General features: G+C 43.5%; 1 protein-coding gene across 2 annotated transcripts in view; it reads left to right on the top strand.

Annotated features, from left to right (window-relative positions):
- Positions 1-24237, top strand: part of NFXL1 (nuclear transcription factor, X-box binding like 1) — a 273886-nt gene that overhangs the window by 105878 nt on the left and 143771 nt on the right. For both annotated transcript variants that reach the window (XM_029588216.1, XM_029588206.1), the window contains exon 12: positions 21017-21107. In XM_029588216.1, the coding sequence (XP_029444076.1) occupies positions 21017-21107 (91 nt within the window). The remainder of the gene's footprint in view (positions 1-21016; positions 21108-24237) is intronic.

Here is a 24237-nt window from a genome sequence, read left to right on the forward strand (position 1 = left end):
AGGCAAACCTGACCTTACGTAAATGACCAGCTCTGCTGTAGGCTTGGATAGTACCTCTATGAGGGTTACATATGTTAATGGAGATTTGTAAGATTGATGTGGAGTTCAAACTACACATTCACATCCTATGATTGTCTAGATCCAGCCTCCTGTTGTGCCAGTAAGCTTGGACTGTCTGTATTTCATAATCCGTTTGGGACTAGACCCAACTCCATTTTTCCTAGAGCCTGCTTTTATAATATGGATTTTCTTTTGTTTAAAAAAACTAAGTAAATGGGCAAGATGGTATCAGTTGTGAGCTTCTGGAAATCTTTCTGGTTTTTGTAGTTCAATGTTATCTTTTCCTTCATTTGTTTACCTTAATTCTCTGCATCTTTGTGAGAAAATTAGATATGCGGAAGCATAAATGAAATTCTTGACTTAATCATGGATAAATGCCATCCTTCAAATTTACCGGCTATGTCTTCATAATCATTCCTTCTTGCTATTCCATCACTTAGTGGCACATTTTGGCAGCAACACGAGACCAGGCTTTTTCTATAGCTAGTCAATCTTTTGGAATAGTTTCTCAGAGCAATTTCAGCTAACTACTTGTTTTAAGACAGTATTGAAAACACATTTATTTCAGATAGCCTTTTTGGCCATAGAATAACTGTATATTTGATATAAATGGATGATGAGCCACATTGTAACTAGTGTTTGGTCCCTTTTAGAACTTCATTGTGTTGTCATTCTAAAGTAATTGTCTTATTTCTGTTGACGTTTGTTGGTTTTTATGATTGAACCTTTTGTGATCTACCTAGAACGTTGCCCAGTATAGGACATACATTTTTTAAATAAATACGCACCAGAAGAACTGGGCATGCAAGTTGGACTCAGATCAGGTTGTTGTGCACATGGTTGGACTGGAAGATGCAGATGAGGGCCCATCAGGGGCTGTAACTGCAGCAGTTGGCCTCATTGTATTAGAGGACTCGCTTAGTCATGATGTTTTTCCTCTGGCAAAGACGTTGAGAAGTGACTTATCGATGGGTGACACTTTCTGTTCTCAAGTCTGAGTTTGGCTCAATGACTTCTGAAGAGAACACTGTGGTTATGGCTAAAACAGTGTGCTGCTGCAGCTTGGACTGTGATTTTTGTATCCTAGTCACTGTAGCATCTCTTTCCAGGTCTATTGCTTTACTTTTAGCTACTACCACTCAGATGGGTGGATTCCATAAAATGGTTACTCTCGAGCTGGTATGATATAAGACAAATTTCGGCTCATAATTTAAGTTCTCTACAAAAGCCTGTATCTGAACTGGAAGCTAAAGTTCAGCCCTTGAGGTTTCTATTAAAAATGTTATTAGAAGCCCAAGTCATCTCATTTCAGTTAGTTATTACAGCTTTGGAAAAATGAAAAAAAAAATTTAAAATCACAATGTACTTTTAAAGAGGAAAATGGAGAATACCGAAAATATGATGAAGCTGAGGAATTTAAGGATAATTTTCCAATGCATCTCAAATCAGTTTATTTAAGAGATATTTAATGGGGTGCATTTTGATCATTAAACAGGACTTATTTAATTGGTAATGTGCATAATTTGCTGGCCAGATCTGGGGATCAAAGAAAAAAAACTTAGAAGTTTTCACTTTGTAATTTCTAGTCAGGAGTTGGAAACTTTGTTGAAAAATACCACGGAGAAATCTGTTGGCAGTTTTCAGATTAGAGTCGGAGACAATCTTAAAATACTTTGTTTCAGAAAAAGGATCTGTTTTTTCAGATACAAAGTTAGATTATATCCTGATGTATATAGGCAGGTTCCAACAAAATGGAAATTTTTTCGATGGAGATGACATTTCGGATGCTGGTGCAGAAGATGTTAAAATATTCAGTTAAATTTAGAATAAAAAATAAATATTTGTATTACTTTTGGGACCCTGATTAGTTATCTGTTGAAAACACTTTACAGTTTGCAACCACTTGGAGTATATTCTTTTATTGATTTTACTACTGATTATTAAGCACTTTTGTCAGACCTGTTTGGAAGTTACTACAGAGTTTAATTTTTTTAATTTGTCTCCACAGTATTTTGATTTTTTTGCAGTCACTATTTTCTAAAGTTAAACACCTTCATGTGTTGTGTGTTAATGCTTGTATTATTAAATGCACTTTATCACATTAATCCACATTAAGGTTAACAGACTTGTGTGAAAAAATGTTAATGAGCTGTGTTGCCTGCAAAGTAACTCAATATTAAAATGGGTTATTTCAAATTATATTAATCCACCTGCTAATGCTAAAACTTAACTACACGTCAGGAGATATAATTTAGTAACATTAATCTTCAGGCTGTGATCCCACCTGTCACAGTGGTGAGCCCTCGGGCTGTGGTGTGGTTGATGCAGCCTAGTAGCTAAATTGACTAGGCCCACCCCGACAGCTGGCAGACACCCCCTTGCTGAGACTGAGCTGGACCTTCATCTGTATCACCCCCATTCTCCACAGGTTGTACCCTTGGGTTCCAAGGGCCAGCAGGACTTAAGCACGTGTCCCTGAGAGCCATCAGAGAGAATATCCAAAGATGTGCTGAGGTCAGGACAGGCAGTGATCAGACAGTTACCAGGTTCAGGCTGAGGGTCAGGGTAGGCAGCAAGCAAGGAGTAGTCGGGGTCCATAGCAGAGGGTAGTACCAGGTGGCAAGCAAGAGAAAGGTCCAGGTGCATAGCAGAGATCAATACCAAGCAGAAGAGAAGTAGTACCAAGGCAGGGCTGGATTGGGAACATGCGCTGCAGAAAGATCTGTTGCTGAGGTAAAGCAGTGGAGTGTGATTGGGCCTTAAATAGTTGAGCTGGTGACATCATGTATGTGTGCGTGCCTATGGGGAAGGCTAGGGAGGCTAGAGAGGAAGGTGTCGGCAGTGTCCTTGCCAAGGGTGGTGACTTGGGGTGAGTGTGGCTGGTCAGGGGGCCATCCTTTGACCAGCCAAGGCTTCATTACCCCTTTATTCAAATACTGCTGCACAGAGCCCCACACCCTCAATATTGTGATTGAAACTGGAGCCCTTAACCATCACATATTTCCTCCTAGCTGTCTTTATCTTCAGAGGTCTTCCAGAGTAATGTTGGAGGCATGAGGGAGAATGCCCTAATGATGCTGAGATATATAATGGCATCTGATGACCTCATGTGCTCCTTTGCCCTGGGGCAATATGCTCATTTTTTGCTTCCCTATGACCTGCATCTCCTCAGCTTCATACATCTGGTGCTAATTTCCATTTTAACACTCATTAAATTTGGCAGGTCACCAAAAGTAATCTGCCAAGTTTAACACAGTTTGGTACAAAATCCCAAAATGAGGTTCAGATTTAACATGCTGATTCTCCTGCGTATGTGTGGTCTACCCTTATAGTGTAGTACAGTGCTTCTCAACCTTTTTTATTTTCTGGCACACTTTCAAGTTTGCTCAATCCTCGTGGCACATCAAACCACATTTTGCACAGGTTGGGCAGGTTGAAAGGGGCTTGAATAAAGAGCAGAGGCTCTACAGCTGCTGTGCCGTTCCCCTTCTAGTCTTTCTCAGTATTGTCTGATTGCCATGGGGCAGGAGGGAAGGGCTGAAGCAGCAAGCAAGAGATATGAGGCATTGGTCAATAGAATCCAGCATGAGCCCAAGGAGAAGGATCATGCTGAGTCTGTCAGGCTGAGCACTGAGGCACAGGAAAATTTTCCCAAGGCAAGAAGCTCTGGTGTAGCTAACAGTTGGACAAAGAATGCAGATGCATGGCTTTGGGAATTCTTTCTAACCTGGATTTGTAGATGGCAGTGATGCAATTCTTATAGTACATATTGCATATATTCTATACTTCAGTATAATTTTCCCACTTGTGGCATCCATGGAGTTGGGAAGGCAGGAGAATAGCTTGAGAGATATCTTTAGGTGTCTGTGTGTGGGGCCTTTGGTAGGATTATGGTGCTTAAGGGAGGCAAGCAGATGTTGCAGAATGTTGGCAAATGCTTCCTTCCAAAAGTCCTCTCTAGTAGCTTGGCCAAAGCAAAGCTGAAGGAATACTCTAAATTGTTCAATTACCACAAAACATTCTGGTGTAAATTCAAACTTTAGAAAAGCAAGCCGGGAATAGCAGGTTACTTAAACATGCAAAGGCATATACATGCACAAACACATACACACACAGGCTCCTTTTGAAGCTTCCCTCCTCAGCCCCTTAACCCTACTGAAGCATAGTCCACATGCACACATACACATAGAGATGAACAGTGATACATCTCAGATATGTATATGTTTAGCGGGATGTGGGTGGGGGAGGGCGTTGAATAATAAATGAAGATGGAGGTAACTTGAAAGGTGCTATCCTTTGCCAACTGCTTCAGTTTTTTGTTTGTTTGTTTCTTTTACATTCCTGTCAATGTTCGCTAGCCTCTAACCACCTGCAATAATAAAGCAATAGGATTTTTTTGGGAGGGTTCATGTTGACCCAATGTTTCTGGCTTTAACTTGTCCAAGGTTTTCCTATTTTCTCCCTTATTTTACAGATATTTTCCCTACAGGCAGGTAGACAGACGCTGTTCCCTTTTATATAATTCTTTCCAGTGTTCCATATGTTGAAAGCATAAGTTATGAAGTGAAATCAGTTTTTGAAAAAAAAATAGTAAGCTAATATTTATATTTATCAAGATGTGTTCAGTTTTATTCCTAGTAACAGCTGATCACTGTTTTAACTTTCAATTTATGAATCCATCTGGGCAAACATTTACTTGCAGGAATACGCAGCATGTACAGTTCCCAGGAGATTGTTCAGTAGTTGAATTGCCATCAGAAATGTGAATTTGAAATGTGATATTTTGAAAACCTTACTAGACAGACAAAATGATAAAATATGGTCCTTTTTCATTTTGCTTCCCTGCAATGAGGCTTAAGTTAAAACAAAGTAATCTTTCCTTATTCCTGAGAATAAACACAGTATGGAACTATTCAGAGCCACATGGGAAGTTAAAAAAAAAAGAAAAAAAAAAAAGTCACTGCTGTGGTTGGCAGACTAGAAATTGGAATACTCTCTCAAACATAAATCTTGTGTGACATTGCAGAACTTGTGAGCCAGGTAAATGGCAGAATACCTGGTGATCAGCGTTAGTGGATGCTGCCTAGAGTGCCACAGTTCTTAGGGAGGCAGCAGGACCAGGCTGATATCAATCAGGTTGGCCATGCCCTTGTGGCCTGAGATGAAAGGCAGGCAGCAGTGGACACCTGCTGGATGTGAATCAAAAGGGCCCGGACACTTAATCTCTGTCGTCCCCCCCCGGCATCACACATGCCCTATGGTCCTCAAACCAGGAGTAGCCTAGTGGTTAGAGCAGCAGGCTACAAACCAGATAAACTAGGGATCAAATCCCACTGCTGCTCCTTGTGACATTGGGCAAGTCACTTTCACCTCCATTGCCTCAGGTGCAAACTTATTGCAAGCTCTCTGGGGATAGGAAAATATCTACAGTCCCTGAATGTAATCTGCTTTGAAGTGCCATAAAGCATGTGCTATGTACTGAGTGTGTTTTTGGCAGGAGGACAGCAGTGCAATGCAAGGTAGTTGATGGATCAGACATTTTCCTTTAAGCCTTCTGCTTGGTGTTTTGTTGTCCTGGGCTATCCATCAAAGCACTGCAGTGTGGACTGTAGTCCCACTGGCTTTTCCCTCTTCTGCCTTGCTGCTGGGGTGGTTTCCGAGGGGGACAAGGACTCACAGCTGAGCTGGTGCCCACTATAGGTACCAGCTCAGCTATAGGTAAGCCGGTCTGGTGCCTCTGTTCCCTGCCTGCTGCAGCTGCAAGGGAGGGGAAAAAAACAAGCACTCACCTAAGGGGCTGGCTTCATTGGAGAACAGTACAAGGCGAATTTTAAAAGCCCGGTGTGTGCTGAAATTATTGGATGCGTGAAGAAGTTGGACTTTCGTGTGTCAACCATATTTTAAAAAGAGCCCATATAGGAGCGAAAAAGGGGTGGGTGTTTCGGAGCCTGGCCGTGAGATGCGTGTGTAAATAATTACATGCTCTGGTGCACACCAAGGTCCCCTGTGGTATAACTTTACTTTTGCTATGGACAAATTGCAAGTCATAAAATAAAAGGATCCATCCATTTCTGAGGGGTTTAAAGAGTCTGGGGTAACTCGGGGGAATGTAGGCTATCAAACTGGGGGGGTTGGAGAATCTGCTGTTAACTGGATGGACTGGTAAAGCTGGGATGGGTGTGGGCACATACCCCCTTTAAAATCCCCTGATTTACGTAGTAGAAGCAGTATTGCGTACCCACTTAAAATTCGGTGCATGTGCGTGCAAGCAGGCTATTTTATAACTTATACACATGTACTTGTGCAAGTTATAAAATAACCGCATCCCTGGGCGTGGGCCGTTGCACATGCGCAAGTATGCACTCATGCGCCAGTTTGAAAGTTACCTTTCCTATGCTTAGCTGCTGTTGTCCCTCTGACCTGTGGCATGCTGTCCTGGCCACTCTATCCCACATGCTTTTTTCTGGATCAGGTCAACTCAGCTCAGAATTATGGTAGGAACTGTTTCCAGATAGAGAGCAGCCTTGGTTAGGGAGGAGAGAACAGGAACCTAGATTTGCAGGGGGTAGAGGTTGGGGAAGAGCAGGGCCTGGAAGATGAGAGATAGCTTAGAGGAGAGAAATGGATACCTGGAGAGGAGAGAATGGGGGACTCAAGAAATCGGTGGGGGCTGCATGAATGAAATTTTACCCAAGGCATCTAATACCCTTGCACCTTCCCTGCTAGTGATTCCTGATTTCTAGCATTTTTTCTCATTTTGTAATAAATGTGTGGGCCAACTCTAAAAATATTCAGCTTTTTTTTTTTTCACCGAGATTTACTCTTGTGCATTATTTTTTGCACACCTACAAGTTTTGGAGAGTAGAGGTAACTGTTATTTGCTGACATTTGTTTAGTTGTACCTCACGTTTCATAAATCCTTTTCACTATTTCAAACCTTTTTCAGTGAAAATTTGAAGAGATTAATGCCCATATTGTGTCAAACAATAAAGGTTGGTATTTGTTTCCAGCCTTCTATTTGTGTTTGAATCATTTTCTTTGAAGAAAGCGGTATACAAACAGGCCGATACAGTAAAGTGTGTGGGGAAAACGGGCGCTCAGTGTTGAGTGCCTGCTTTCCTAACGTGTGCCCAGCTAGCTCTCCTGGGCACGCGATACCGTATTTAAATGAGGGGTCATGCTAAAAAGGAGGTGCTAGGGACAATAGCTCGCCTCCTTAGCAATGGAAGCGCAGGAGAGGTGGCTGTCAGTGGGTTTGGAAAATGGACACTCAATTTTACGAGCGTCTGTTTTCCTAACCTGTGCACAGTCGTGGGTTAGGAAAATAGACGCTCATAAAATTGAGTGTCTGTTTTCCTAACCTGACCCGCTGGCACATTACGGTACATTTTTTTTATCCTTTTGGTTCCTCTGACAATATCACCATGATATTAAGTCTGAGGATGTACACATGCTCAGTGTGCTTCCTGTCAAACATAGTCTCTTGCTCTCTTTTTCTGTGAATAGGGGAAAAAATGGCCAAAAAAAATCCTGCTTTTCCAGCTACTTACTTATAGTAGTGACTATGCAAGCAGAGCTGACCCCCTTACCTGCAATATTTAAACCTACTCTTGCTTTCAGGCCCCAAGGTACAGCTCGTTGCATGGAAGAAAAACTTGTAACCTGTCTTTTCTTCTCCGTGCTCCTCCTTAAACCACAGTCTTTTAAAGTTCTCCATGTTCTGTGCACTCTGGTGCTCTGTATCCTGTTTAGAGCCACAGGTCTTCTGCTCAATTCTCTGGGTTCAAACAGAAAATTTTGGCAGCTGTTTTTCTTCTGTGTGCCCTCTGAGCTACACCCTTTTAAACTCTTCAGTGCTTTGATAATCACTGCAGCAATGCTTTGCCTCCAAACTATTTCTTCGGCAGGCATCACATACAGCAAAACACTTTTTATTTTTATTTTTTTTTTGTTTCTCCCCTTGTAGCCTTGGGTTTTCTCACAGGCTTGTTCTCTTTAGAATTTGGTACATGTGCAGTTTGAGTCTGAGCACTAGATATTGCTGTTGTGTGATGAGCGAGTCTCCTTTCTCTTCAGGACTGTGGGTGCTGCCTTTGCATTTTCCCAGACCCAGCTGGCCCAGGCAGCAGAAACCAAACTTTGGAATCAAATCAAGTTTTTCTGCATTGCGCTGCACAGCACTGTCAATGAGCCACTGGGCCAGCCTGCTTACTGATTATTTTAATAGAGAATGATCTTCAAATTATAGAGATTTATATTTAGAGCAGTGGCTTCAAAACCTCTTGTCAGGAACCCCTAACTAGTTAGGTTTTCAGGATATCTAAATTAATATGTATATGTGAGTTTTGCATTCAATGCCTCCACTGCATGCAAACCTGTCTAATGCATATTTATTGCGGATATCCTGAAAACCCAAGTGGCTGAAGGTCTCTCAGGGCAGTTTTGGGAACCACTAATTTGGACTATAGTGTCAGCTTAGCTTTGTAAATAAAGGTCTTGGTAAATAACATTTGTTGGAAACCCAGCCTAAGATTTTGATGTTGGATGTCTGTGAAATGCAGATAACTGTATTAAAAAATTGAACAATTCCAGAAACAAAAAGGTATAAGTGAACATACAGAATACATTTCCATTTTAATTTTGTACCCCACTCTTAACAAATGGATTTGTTTACAATTATTTATTTACTGCACCCCTTCTTAATGACCATTGAAAGTAATGAACAAATCTCAGAACAGCTGAATCACAGTATCAAACTTAAGAACAGTAACAAGATGGTCAAGAGACAAACAGGCAAAAACGAGGGCACCAACAGTATAACAAATATGAAAAAGAAAGTGACTTTCTAAAATTTTACACAATATGTGAAAAAGATTTAACCAGTCATCTTTTTTTAAAAATTTGACTTGAAGAAAAATAGTGAGGATGGTGAGTTCATACACAAACTACATGAAGCCAAAAGCAGGATATGAAAAGCTTATAATAACCCGCCATGCAATCACTCCTCAAATTTTAGTCATTTTAGCTTAAAAAAGAAAAACAGCCTAAAATTTGAGTGGTTTTGTGATGGATTAAGGTGTTTTTTTTTCATATCTGCTTTTGATTTCATTTTAGCCATTTTTGTATGAACTCACCATCCTCATTTTGATTTATTATTTTTCAAGTTAAATTAAAAAAAAAAAAGATAAATGGTTACATTTTTTTCCCATATGTAACTTTGAGGGTCACTTTTTTGCATATTTTGTTCAAGGCACAAACTCTATACTTAACTGAAACTCACAGATAAAGCTATATAAATCTGATCCTTTCCAGGGGCTGACCCTAGAACTTAGGCCACTGCACTGTAGCATAGGGAATTCATGTTTTGATCCCCCATTGGGACAGTATATATTCCTAGCAAAATTATGCTCTCAAAATATATATTCTCAAAATAATAAATTGTGCGCAATATTTAAAAGATCTGCATGGTTGTCAAAAATTGCACAATACAGTCACTGATTTTGAGTGATACTTAATTTAATATACAAACCTGAAAATATGAGTCCAAAATGTGTTAACTTTTTGTACAGAATTTGCACAGTAGTACTGTACATCATAAGACCTGGCTTCCCCAACTTGAAGCCCCACCCAGCTTTCTCCCTCCCTCAGGCTGTGCTACCCTAGATCTCCCCCTCCCCCACAGCATTGATCCTTCAACTTTTGCCCTCACCCAGACTTGACCCAAGCTCCCTCATTCTCTGTTGACAAGTATGACAAAGAGCCACATAAGATGGATGACTAGATCTGACAGTGTCGGGTTTTTCTCTCTCAAAGCCCAGACAAATCTGAACAGAACTGGAAGATAGTTCTGAGCATGTGCAGATCTTCCTTGCTAGTGTCCCCATGTGGCACTTCCCTCAGTTTTTTCATTGATTTAGCGAACAGTTGCAAGTTTTTCCTCTCAGCATCACTTCAACTAAAAAAAGGAAAGAAAGAATTGGAAAAATCTTCTCCAAAGAAGGCTAAAACACCTTTTAAGAAATGTAAAAATTGTGGGCACAAGATGTCCATCCATGATTTATAATTTTATTGTTTAAAATGTTTGGGACCAGACTGTGATTACGTGAACTGAGGGCCATGTGGACAATTGTGTCTGAGAGCCCTGATTTATGAACAACATGATTTATGAACAACATGAGATCCAGAGTTGTATGTCTTGAGGGTCAAAATTGCAACTTAGTTGAGGCTAGCTATTGCCTATATTAGTACCTGAGTCGTTGATTTTCAATCACAGAATCAAGATACTTCAGAGTCGAAAAGAATTAGCGCTGAATCGCATATGCATCGGAGCCGAGAGTCATTGGCATAAAAAAGATATAGCACAGAGTATTCAGCGCTGAGAACACACAGCGGTCCAAACCTTCAATGCCGAGATGCCACAGCGCAGGAACTTCCTTGCCGAGATCATATCATGCAGATGTTTCAGCACCAACATGGCATGGAATAATACCATCAGACCAACATCAGTGCCAAAAATTCTCATCAAAGAAGGAACATCATTTGTTGCCAAAATCTAAATGTGTATACACAGGTTCACTACAAGAGCTGATATCAACGTGCACAGAAATTGACTCTCCATCCTTGCCTCAGTATCTAGAGCTTTCTTTTAAATCTCTGAGGGGTCAAAGCACAACTTTATTACCTGAGCAGCCAATCATGGAATGCCATGCATTCATGCAGAAAATGTCCTCAAGAAATTCATGGTCAATATGCCTTCAAGACACACCTCAGTCCCCCAACCATTGTTAGAGAAACTGAGAGAGTATCTGCACAAAATCCTTCCTCCATGAATTCAGAAGAAGGTGTAGGAAGAATTGAACTCAGGAGTGGACTCTGCATTCTTTTGTACAAACTATATCAGATGACTTGCAAAGTTCTGTTGGATCAATCATTATAGACTCTGAAATGCCATCAACACAAGAGTATGATGCCTCCAGAAGACTAATTTAATCTAACCTTTTTACAAAGAATGGCTGATTCAGTTCCAATCCATTTAGAAGATGCCACAGAAACAGCTGACCCAGAAATGGTCCTCAAGTTTATTCAACCACCAAAGCAATGTATGGATTTTCTCACAGGACAAGCAGGATGGTTGTCCTCACAAATGGGTGACATCGAGGATGGAGCCCACCACGGAAAACTTCTGTCAAAGTTTAAACAGAACTTTGACTGGCCCCTACTGGGCATGCCCAGCAAGGCACTGACCCTGCAGCCAGCAGGGGTCTCCCTTCAGTCTTCTTTTTTCCGCGCAGCAGTTGCCACGCGGTGAAAGGAGCTCTCTTACCACGTTCCTGACAGGAATTCGGTATTTTCTTTCCGAAGAAAATTTGCCCCTCAGGGGTCTCCCTTCGACAAATTTTTGTCACCTCCGCGGAAACCGGTAAGTTTTTTGCCTTTTTTCTTCGACTACCGTCGAATTTGGCCCTTGAGGCCTGTTGGCAATTACCGAGCCCGCGACTAAATTTGGCCTTAAGCCATGGCGACGGGGTTCCGTCGATGCCCGGATTGTACCCGGACTATGTCAATCACAGACCCCCATAGGGTTTGTGTTTTGTGTTTGGGGAGTGAGCATGATGTCCTGACTTGCACCAAATGTGCCCTAATGACACCTAAGGGTCGCAAAGCCAGGATGGAGAAGATGGGGCTCCTCTTCCATGCACCCACCCCAACGCCATCGATTGCATCGACGTCATCGGAACCGGCACCGTCGAAGTTGCACCACCATCGTCAACCCTCCGGTGACCGTCCACCATCGATGACTTCTCGGCCGTCGACCCCTGTCCCCTCCCCAGATGGGCGAGGAGACTGGAAGGACAAGCATCGCCATCGACGGCACAAGTCTCGGCCTGTCGAGGATCCACAGTCATCGACCTCTGAACAAGCCGAGCCACCGACTAAGAGGCCTCGATCAGACTTGGCACCGTCCACCTCTCGTTCGCAGGCATCGAGGAAACCCTCACCCTCTAAGGGTGTGGGAGCCGTGATCCCACCGGTTACGGTGGTCCCTCCGGCTCTGCCTCAGCCTCCCTCTCCCGTCGAGCCGGGTATTGTTACCCCTGTTCTCCGGGCAGAACTGGACCGGCTGGTCCAGGAGGCCATCGAGAAAGCGATGCAAAGATTCCAACCTCCATTGGCACCGTCTCCGGCACCGATTCCGGCACCGCCACCGGCATCGACCCCGGCACCGACTCCGCCACCGAGGAAGGAACCGACCACCGAACCTTTGGTGGAAGCGCTGGCACCGCTACTACAACGTATGGAGGCACTTGTACATGCCCTTCCATCGATGATTCCAGTAGCACCGACAGCGCCATCGTCTCCGACTGGATTTTCATCGGCAGGAGAAACACCGTTCCTGATTCCCCCTTCTGGGGTGGTCCCATCGGTGCCTTCTCGAATATCTCCACCGATTTATCCTTTGGCTCCATCGGTTCCAAGACCGGCACCGACTCCATCGGCAGCACCGAAACCCTCGATGCCGTTCCCAGTACCGATTGTACCGCCGGTTCCTCCAAGGTTTCCTTCGATGCCTTTGGATCCTCAACCAGGTCCATCGGGGCTTCAACCCCCAAGTGATCCCTATGATACCTGGGGTGATGATACATCTTCTGACACAGATTTACCATCACCGCCTTCTCCTACAGAGAGTAGAAAAAGATCTCCTCCAGAGGATCTCTCCTTTATTAATTTTGTAAAGGAGATGTCCGAAATTGTACCTTTTCAGCTGCAATCTGAGACCGATGACAGACACCAGATGATGGAACTGCTTCAATTTTTGGATGCTCCAAAAATCATCGCTTCCATCCCCATTCACCAGGTGTTTCTCGATCTCTTAAAGAAAAACTGGGAATCTCCTTCATCTGTATCACCAGTTAACAAGAAGGCTGACTCCACATACCTCGTCCAGTCAGCACCAGGCTTTCAAAAGCCTCAACTGGATCATCGCTCTGTTGTGGTTGAGTCCGCACAAAGAAAGGCCAAGCGTCTAAAGCCACACTCCTCCACTCCGCCGGTCAAGGACAATAAATTCCTGGACAGTGTGGGACGGAAAGTGTACCATGGAGCTATGCTGATTTCTCGCATAGCCTCATATCAACTCTACATGACGCAATATAACAGAGCCATCCTTAAACAGATGCAAGATTTTGCTGACACATTACCTGACCAATACCAGCCACAGCTTCAGGCCCTTCTTAACAAAGGGTTTGAAGCAGGGAAGCACGAGATCAGAACGGCTTATGACATCTTTGATGCCTCCACAAAGGTTTCAGCTACTGCCATTTCGGCCAGACGTTGGGCTTGGTTAAAATCATCCAACCTTCGCCCAGAAGTCCAGGATCGTTTAGCGGATTTACCCTGCTTAGGGGACAATTTGTTTGGAGAACAAATTCAGCAAATTGTAGCTGAATTAAAAGATCACCACGAGACGTTAAAACAACTTTCTTCTGTTCCGTCTGAGGTTTCCTCCAAACAACCACTTAAGAAGGACTCTAAGAAGTCGTTCTTTCGGCCACGCCGTTACTACCCTCCATCGGCCAGGCCTCGTCCAGCTCGATCCTCTACTAGGCCTCAGCCGCGTCAGCCTAGGAAACAAAGGCCTACTGTAGCCCCTCCTCCTGGGCCTGCGGCTGGCCTTTGACTCCCTTGTAGGGAACACATGCCAAACCCCTCTTCCAGACATTCCTGTAGGAGGTCGACTGTACCATTTTCTACAACCTTGGTTGCAGATCACCTCAGATCAGTGGGTGCTAACAATTATCACACAGGGTTACCACCTCAACTTCATAACTCTTCCGGCAGACTCCCCGCCTCTTCAAGCGTGGAGTCTATCCACCCATTTGGCTCAATTACAACAGGAAGTATCTCTTCTTCTGCAATCAAATGCTATAGAACCCGTTCCTCCCTCTCAACGAGGCAAGGGATTCTATTCCAGATACTTCCTAATACCAAAGAAATCAGGGGGACTACGTCCCATTTTGGACCTTCGAGCCCTCAACAAATACCTTCAAAAAGAGAAGTTCAAAATGGTAACCCTAGGCGCGCTGCTCCCTCTGCTACAAAGAGGGGATTGGCTGTGCTCTCTCGACCTCAAGGACGCTTATACCCACATTGCGATCACACATTCCCATCGCAAATATCTGCGGTTTCTAGTAGGCCACGACCATTATCAATACCGTGTCCTACCTTTCGGTCTGGCTTCTGCCCCACGAGTCTTTACCAAATGTCTCGTAGTGGTAGCAGCATTCCTAAGGAAGGAAGGTGTCCACGTCTACCCCTACCTGGACGATTGGCTAATCAGGGCCTCCACCCAACAGATAGCTCAATCCTCCCTAAAATTGACAATTCAAACACTCCTTTCCTTAGGGTTTCTTGTCAATTACGAGAAATCTTGCTTAGTCCCATCTCAAACCTTATCCTTCATTGGGGCAGACTTGGACACCTTACAGGCAAAGGCTTACCTTCCTCTTCAGAGGGTCCACACCCTAATATCCCTGGCTCGCCAGCTCCAGTCTCAGAACACTGCCACGGCTCGCCAGTTCCTCATTCTCCTAGGACACATGGCATCCTCGGTTCAAGTCACTCCCATGACCCGTCTAGCCATGAGAGTAACACAATGGACTCTACGACACCAATGGATTCAAGCTTTTCAGCCTCTGTCCTCCATAGTCACAGTCACACAAGCGCTGCGCCTATCCTTAACCTGGTGGACAACTCAGGTCAACCTCCTTCAGGGCTTACCTTTTCTTCCACCGGATCCGCAAGTAATCCTAACCACCGACGCTTCTCACATCGGTTGGGGAGCCCATGTGGACGACTTGCAAACCCAAGGGTTATGGTCCAAACAGGAAGCCGAACACCAGATCAATTTCCTGGAACTTCGAGCAATCCGCTATGCGCTCCGAACTTTCAAAGATCATCTATTTCATCAGATAATCTTAATCCAGACGGACAACCAAGTGGCCATGTGGTACATAAACAAGCAGGGAGGCACAGGCTCCTTCCTTCTGTGTCAGGAAGCTGCGCAGATCTGGGCGGAAGCCCTCTCCCACTCCATGTACCTCAGGGCCACTTACCTGCCGGGAGTAGACAATGTATTGGCAGACCAGCTGAGCCGTGTCTTCCAACCACACGAGTGGTCACTCGATCCTCTGGTAGCGACCTCTCTGTTTCACAAGTGGGGTTCTCCCCGCATAGACCTCTTTGCGTCCCCTCAGAACCACAAAGTGGACGATTACTGCTCTCTCATTCGGAGCCAGCACTCTCGGCCGAGAGATGCATTCTCCCTCAAGTGGACAACAGGTCTGCTCTATGCATTCCCTCCACTCCCTCTTGTGTCAAAGACTCTCGTGAAGCTACGCCAGGACGGAGGAACCATGATCCTGATAGCACCTTACTGGCCACGCCAAGTATGGTTTCCAATACTCCAGGATCTCTCCATCCGCAGGCACATTCCTCTGGGAAAGGACCCGCATCTGCTCACTCAAAACGACGGATGCCTCCTCCATCCCAACCTCCAAGCCTTGTCCCTGACGGCATGGATGTTGAAAGGTTAGTCCTTCAACCATTTAACCTTTCAGATTCCGTTTCTCGGGTCCTGATAGCTTCACGAAAGCCTTCCACAAGAAAGTCTTACTCATACAAATGGAAAAGGTACACTTCATGGTGCACTTCTCAGTCCCTTGATCCCCATTCCTGTCCAATCTCCAAATTCTTGGACTATTTATGGCATCTCTCTGAATCAGGTCTTAAAACCTCTTCTATCAGAATGCATGTCAGTGCGGTAGCCGCCTTCCATAAGGGTATTGGGGGTAATCCTATTTCAGTACAACCCCTAGTAACACGCTTTCTTAAGGGCTTACTCCATCTAAAGCCACCCTTGCGTCCTCCGGCCCCATCCTGGGACCTTAACCTGGTTCTTGGTCGTCTAATGAAACCTCCTTTCGAACCTCTGCACTCCTGTGACTTGAAATATCTCACTTGGAAAGTGTTATTCCTTTTGGCTGTTACTTCAGCTCGCAGGGTTAGTGAATTACAGGCCCTAGTTACCTATCTGCCTTACACTAAGCTCCTGCAGGACCGGGCGGTACTCCGCACTCACCCTAAATTTTTACCTAAGGTAGTTTCGGAGTTTCATATCAATCAATCTATCGTACTACCTATCTTTTTTCCCAGGCCCCACTCCAACTCTGGAGAGCAGACCCTGCATACCCTAGACTGTAAACGGGCTCTAGCTTTTTACCTAGACCGTACAGTTTCCCACAGGAAGAGCACTCAATTATTCGTCTCTTTCCATCCTAATAAGTTGGGACAACCTGTGGGTAAGCAGGCTCTTTCTTCCTGGTTGGCGGACTGCATTTCTTTTTGCTATGAGCAAGCTGGCATTCCTTTTCAAGACCGTGTTAAAGCACACTCTGTGAGGGCCATGGCGACGTCAGTGGCACACCTTCGATCGGTGCCGCTTCCTGACATCTGCAAAGCTGCAACCTGGAGTTCTCTCCATACTTTTGCGGCCCATTATTGTTTGGACAAGGCTGGAAGACAGGACTCCATCTTCGGCCAGTCTGTCTTGCGTAACCTTTTTCCAACCTGATGTACCAACACCCTTCCACCTGCCCGGTAGGGTGCGGATGCCCTTTCCCAAATTTCTCCTCAGTTGTTGTGCCTGCTGCACACCGTTGGGTACATTTGGTGCAAGTCGGGACATCCTCAGCTCGGTACTCACCCATTTGTGAGGACAACCATCCTGCTTGTCCTGTGAGAAAGCAAATGTTGCTTACCTGATGTAACAGGTGTTGTCACAGGACAGCAGGATGTTAGTCCTCACGAAACCCGCCCGCCTCCCCGCGGTGTTGGGTTCGTTTTATTTTTACTTTCTAGGCACTGCCTGTAGCTTTGAAAATCAGACTGAAGGGAGACCCCTGCTGGCTGCAGGGTCAGTGCCTTGCTGGGCATGCCCAGTAGGGGCCAGTCAAAGTTCTGTTTAAACTTTGACAGAAGTTTTCCGTGGTGGGCTCCATCCTCGATGTCACCCATTTGTGAGGACTAACATCCTGCTGTCCTGTGAGAACACCTGTTACATCAGGTAAGCAACATTTGCTTTACCAATGCATGGAATATTCAAAGAAAGTTCAATTTAAAAGATGGAAGACTCTTTTCTCTCTGGTCCCCCAGTTTCCAAAACCATTGATATCAAGTATGGAATCCAAAAATGGCATGAAAAGGCCCAAATCCCTCCTACTTCAGTTACCATGGAATCCAGCATAAAAAAAAAATCTATATTTTCCCCAGGAAAGGACCTGAGATTCCTTGATATAGAAAAGCATGTATTTTCAGGAGCCATATAGTTAGCCAGAATTCAATCCCACCAGAATCAAAAGATTCAATATCTTTATAATAATCAGGGAAAAAGTTAATGAAAAACTCAAAAACTCAAAAAATAAAAATAGCAGAGTACTAAAAGATAATCTTTAATAAGATTATGGCTGATATCAAAGTCAGTGCCAAGCATATCACCAGATCCATCTATGATGCATTTGACGTGATGTTGAGTATCTGGAACAGCAATTGCAGTGAGGATGATGGTCTGGCTGAGAGTTTCAGACCTTAGAAAATATTCATGAAAAATTTGTGAATACCTTATTTATGGGTACCAACCTTTTTGAAGAAACAGTGAAAGCAATAGAAACAAAAAAATCAGAATACTGTTTTACAATCTATCATCATCACACCAAGCTTCATCGCAGTCCTTTTATGGACACAAATATTTTAAATGGCCTTATTACTATATGCAAAGGAGATACAACTCTTACTTTTCATATAAACAGCAGCCGATTATTGTACAACAGCATCAACCACAACAGAGCAACAATTGCAAGTCAGGCAGCAACCACTCAATCAAGCTCAACAGAGGAAAACCATCAGCTTCCTCAGAGTTCTATTCCATCATTTTGACTACAAGACCCCTTTTCCCAACCTAAAAGTTCAAGGGGCAGAGTGCAATTCTTCAAATGACAGTGAGAACAAATAATGGACCAATAGGTTTTAAAAATTTTAACCAACAGTTGTTTTCTCAAATTTGAGGTGTCACAATTTCAAAACTCTCCAATATACTGTTATCACACAAAAGACCAAGTAGTCAAATTGAAGCAAAAAAATAGCAACTGTTCTTCAAATGAATGCTATTCAACATGTACTTCAATCTCAGAAAGAAACAGGATTCTACTTCAGATATTTTTTAATTCCAAAGAAGTCAGGGAAACTTTCCTCCAATCATAGACCTCAAACAATTAAATGTGTACCTACAGGACCTTTTTCAAATATGGGAGACACTAAGAATAGACCTCTTCGCATTGCTTTTCAATCACAAACTATCTCAGTTTTGTTCAGAAGTGATAGCAAGTGATACATTTCTAATTCCAAGGAAAGAATAATGCTGTATGCATATCCTCCAATTCTGTTAATACTGAAAGTGCTTCTAAATATCACAAAGGAAAAAGTTTCCATCATTCTCCTAGTGCCATACTGGCCTTGCAAGCTAGGTTTCCATGGCTAAACAGACTGGCAGCAGAGTATCCTAAACAGTTGCCGCTAGTTCCAAACCTCATAACCCAATACAACAGAATACTCTAATCCCAATCTTTGGTCTCTAGGAGTTGATAGTATGGAAGTTGACTGCAAAGTAATTAGAAGATAAAAACTACCACAGAGAGTAAACAATATCCTATTACAGGCTAGGAAGCTACCTACTAGGAAGTCTTATTTTTTAAATGGAAAAGATTTATAACATCATGTAAGCATAGAAGCCATTCCAATGCCCTATTCTGAAATGACTCCAGCACTTATACCATTTTATTAACTCTAAGCTTGAAGATGAATTCTGTCAGGTCTATTTAAGCGCAATAGCAGTGATCGTTTACTGTGATACCGTTAATGGTAAGACAGTTTCACAACATCCAATAGTATCAAAATATGAAAAATCTATATAATGTACAGCCTGCTTTAGAGGTACCACCACCTCAATGGGACTTGAACATCATATTTGCACAGCTTCTAAAGACACAATTTTAACCCATGGCCACCGCAGACTTTAAGTCTGTAGCATGGAAAGCTCTGTTTTTCATAGCCATAACATCTGCCAGAAGAATAAGTGAGCTACATGCACTGGCAACTTATTCTTCTTGCTTAAAAATATTCGATGATGATCTTCAGAACTCATCTCAAGTTCTTACCAAAGGAAGTATAGCAATTCCACATAAATCAAGAAAAAATTCTTCCCATCTTCTTTCCTAAACCGTATACCCAGAAGAACTAGTATTGCATATGTTGGATTGCAGACGAGCAGTACTGTTCTATTTAGAACTCACTAGAACACTGCAAAACTACTCAATTTTTCATTTCTTATGACCAGACTAAAAAGGGTGCACCAGTGCAGAAACGGACTTTGTCCAAATAGCTTACTTGCACATTGCTACACTTCTCTGCATATGGACATACCGGAAACAATAGCACATCAAATAAGAGCGGTTGCTGTATCAATGGCATATATCATCTGAGTACCCATACAGGATATCTGCCGAATAGCCATGTGGTCATCTGTTCATACATTTGCGAAGCATTACCGTGTAGAGAAGAATCCTGATAGGATAGTAAACTTGGATGAGTGGTCTTGAAGAATTTATTGCCATAGACAAACCAAATTCCCACATTATACACATCAAGTTGCTAAAGAAAACAAACTATTAAAGCAATCTTCAGCTGGGGAGTCCCGTTTTGTGTGGCTCTTTGTTATGCTTATCCACAGAGAAAGCGAAGATGCTTACCTGTAATAGGTATTCTCTGGACAGCAGAACAGCCAGCCGCACGATTCCTCCCTTCTCCCTGGAAAATTGGACGAGCTTAGTGAAAAGACTGAGGTGCCATGCAGGGATGCTAGCGCTGGAAGATCCATGCATGCTCAGAACCGTCTTTCAGATTTTTCTGTGCTTTGAGAGAGAAAGCGACTGTTGGATGACACCACCCATCTTGTGTGATTGTTGTGCTGTCCATGGTGAACACCTATTATAGGTAAGCAACTTTGCTTTTCCTCCCCATCCCCCCAGGCTTGACCCTACACAGTTCTTTCTCTCTTAGGCTTTTTCACCATTCTCCCGGGTCTCTCTCCCCATCCTCAAACAACCCTTTCCCCCCCCCCCCCCCGACTGTATCCCACTGCACTCACTCTTGTGCTATCAGCTCTTTATCCCCTGGTCGAACCATAGCTCATTCTCTTTCCCCCACAAATTTCCACCCCACCTCAGTGATGCTCACCCAGCATGCTCAACCTGACTCCACTGCACAGTATTAACGCTCTCCCTTCTGGCAGGCTCATCTTGACTCCACCGCACTAGCAATCTCCCAGCATGCTTGAAACCCTCCCTCCCCCCACTGTGTATCTCCTACATGCCAGTCTGCTCAGCCTCCTATTTACTTCTAGTGATGCTGCTCTCTCTTCCAGCCCTGCTGAAGCCAAATCCTTAGCTTTCCTGGTCTGTATGGATCTCGGCTGCTCTTCCTCCCTTCAAGCCTACAGAGCCAAACTTTGAGCAGATTTTAGAAATTCTGCACCAGAGGGGAATTCTGCTCAAATTCTATGCTATGCAGTTGTGCAGAATTCCTTCAGGAGAGTAAGTACAGTGGCAACGTTTACCAGCCAACCAGCAATATTAAGGTTGTGCCTTAGATGAGGTTCCCTTACCATCTAATGGGCCAGCAAGGGGTTTCTGTGCTGTCTGGATGAGAGCATCTGGGAATGATGGGTACAAAAAATTAAAACAGAAAAGAAGAAATCCCCATCCCATTTAGTTCTGTTAACAGATAATGTATAACATCTCAAATTGGGTCTTCCAGAAGTTTGAAATGAATGCCTTCTATATTTTAGTGCTGTCCTGGAAACTGTCCGCCATGTGATCAGCTTTGTGGTCGAGCTCTAGGATGCAGGAACCACAAATGTTCCTCAGTTTGTCACAGAGGTAAGATGGAATGAAAGATTTGAAATTAGCATCCAGAATGTGATCAGGTGTTTTTATTAATTTGTAGAAAGCAAATATTTTTAGCAACTTGACTGGTAGTAATACTGCATAAAACATCTATTTGATCACACAGTAATAGATTGGCACAGAAGGTTTGCACAGAGCTAATACTGTTACAGTGAACAGCAATTTTGTAAAGAATCTTTACAGCTCATTAAAGATACTGAGCTGACAAAACTGAAAGCTGATATCCTTTATTTATTAATAAAACAAAACTAGGTTAGCAGTGCAAGCCTCACTATACTGCATTGCTAATATTCCTCAACCTTGTTCTGGAGGACACCTATGGAGCTGAGGGAGACAATTCAGTTTCTTTTCCAGTTCAGTTATTGCTGAGACTTTCAACATGGATGCCATTTGATAGGTGACATAGGCACCATTGAACGACTTTCATATAGTTCTGTGTCCTGGTGCCATTCCACTGACCTATTTAGTTTCCAACTACATGATACACCTGTGTTAGCAGGATTTATCTGTAACAGTCATTTTTTGAAGATTTTGTTACCTCAAAATTTGTTTGTGAATGTTCTTGGATTTGGACAAGTTCTAGATAACTAAATCATTATATATAATGAATTGGAAAATGTCAGAAAAAGCAAAGTAGTATTTCTCCGTTGACAAGTAGGCATGAATCACCCATTATGTATGTATGTATGTATGATGTCATTTGACAGTGTGGATGTAAAACCAGAGAGCTCAAAGACTACTGAGCATGCACAGACTGCGTTGTGAGGCCCTTAGTCTTGCTTTGTCCAATATAGCGCACAGCATGTTCCCCAGTTCTCTCTATATTTTGTCTTTCCTCTTTTATTGGCCTAACTTTTTTCTACTTTGTTTTTGCTTTTTAAAGCCTCTGCCTCAGCAGAGGAAGACATTTCAATTCAACCAAAAAAAATGGAGAAATCAGAGGCCAAGAAGATGGCCATCAGTGTTCTTGAGGACTGTCTCTCTGGGTGCTGGCTATCCATTGCAGACTCTCGGAGATTCCATCAGGTCTTATCACTTTCCCAAACATGTGTCCCTCCCCCCCCCCCCCCCCCCATCCCAATTTATTTTAGGACATATACTTCTCAAAGATCTACAGATAAGAATATCACAGCTGCTGATATCTTGCCTTCTGGTGGCCTGAAAACTGGATCTGAAGGATAGGGTGCAGGCATCCCCTGGTTTTGAAGTGTTTCAGCTACTGCATCACATGGTGCTGGTAGGGTGACATTGAAGCATATGAAGCACACTCATGATCTCTCTAACCTCCTGAAAAGGATTTGAACATGTTGGGCACATTTGGGCAGAGGATTTACAGGGATCAATCCTTGGCACCCAGATCGTATGAATGAATATGAGTGGAAGGTAAAACCTGAATTGGCAGACTTGGAATTGATGGAATTCTGTTGAGCTGTAGAAGATATAGCATGTGAAAAACATCTGATCCACTCATGTACAAAGCTTTTGATATAGGTGCCAGAACCTCAGCTGCTTCCGTTGGAGCTTGAAAGCTCACGTGATTAAAATGAATGGCCTTTGCAAAAATATATATGGCCGTCCTGCAGATGTTTCCGATTTTGGGGACAACTTGATTGGCGATGAGCTGAATGAAAATGAGAGCTATGATTAAGGAGCATCAGTGCACCTACAGCAGCAGCGGGGTATCGGTGGGGCCCAATCCCAATGACAGAATGTTTTGTACAAGTATTATTCCTTTCAAAGCTGCCCCTTCCTCTCTTTTCCGTGCCCTTGGGCTTCTTTCATTCTTCTACAGTAACAGCCCGCTAGAAGCCATCAGAGGGAAAGGCATCAGTTGAAGGCCTAGCAGCAGTTGCAGCCTAAACATAGGGCCAGTTTTTGACATTCTTGAGGTCTGTCTTCCACAATAGGAAGGAAGATCCAGTTTTTCCTTCCAAAATGGATTGGAGTTTTCCAAGGACATGTGGTTCTTGAAAATGGTGGAGTCAGGTTACCATTTTCATTTTATTCATCCTCCTTTGACACAATGAATTTCAGTCTTTAGCTGCAGTTAGAGGTAGTCTTGCCTGCAGCAGAAAGCAATCAAAATGTCCATTCTTAGGAGTGTGGCCAAGGATTCTAAGCCTGGTATTTTCTGATACCCAAGAAGTCAGGAAGATTGAGACCTATTCTAGGTTTGTGAAGGCAAAATAGGATGTTTGGGAGAAGTTCAAGATGAACTTGCTTCACATGATTCATCCCTTCATTCAACAAGGGTATTGGATGTGCACAGTGAACCTGAAAAATGCTTATGCATTCATCCCCATTCACTCCTCCCACAGGAAGTTCCTCAGGTTCATGGTTAAGGATGTGCACTACCAGTACAAGTGCTTCCTTTCAGCATCTCAGCGGCTCAGAGAGTGTTCACAAAGTGCTTTGTAGTAGATGCTGCACATGTGTGTTGGCCAGAAGTCTGCGCATTCCCGTATTTGAATGATTGGTTAATGATGGGTGCAACCCCAACAGAACTTCTGGAGTTCCTTGAAGCAATCATTCACCTTCTCCTGTCTTTAGGGTTTCTGGACAATTTCAAGACCAACCTGACCCCATCTCAAAGGATCCAGTTCATAGGAGCCTGTATAGACTCAGCCAAAGAGATGGCTTTTCTTGTAGGTGAAATAACCACATTACTGATGGGCCTAGTGAGCTCTCTTCTGCAACAAGACCGAGTGCCAGCAAGATTGACTGTGGTTCTTCTGGGACACACAACAGCAGTGCTGCATGTAGTTCCCTTTGCTCATCTGTGCTCATCAGTGAGCCCTCCAAAGCCAGTTGGAGCATCCCTTCAGTGGTGGATAAACCTTGAGATTCTTAAGGTGGGCTTCCTGCTATATACTTCCAACGCATCAAGTAATCCTGTCTATTGATACCTACCAAGGGATGAGGGGCACAGACAAACCGCATGGATCCAGGGATTGTGATCCACAGCAGAAAAACATTTGCAAATCAACCTGCTGAAGCTGTGAGCTATTCATTATGTGTTAGTGTTCCCTCACTTGATTTCAGGCAAGAGAATATTGATCCAGATAGACCAGGTGGCCATGTTCTATGTGAGCAAGCAAGGAGG

The sequence above is a fragment of the Rhinatrema bivittatum genome, chromosome 1 (assembly GCF_901001135.1).
Source record: "Rhinatrema bivittatum chromosome 1, aRhiBiv1.1, whole genome shotgun sequence".
NCBI lineage: Eukaryota > Metazoa > Chordata > Amphibia > Gymnophiona > Rhinatrematidae > Rhinatrema > Rhinatrema bivittatum.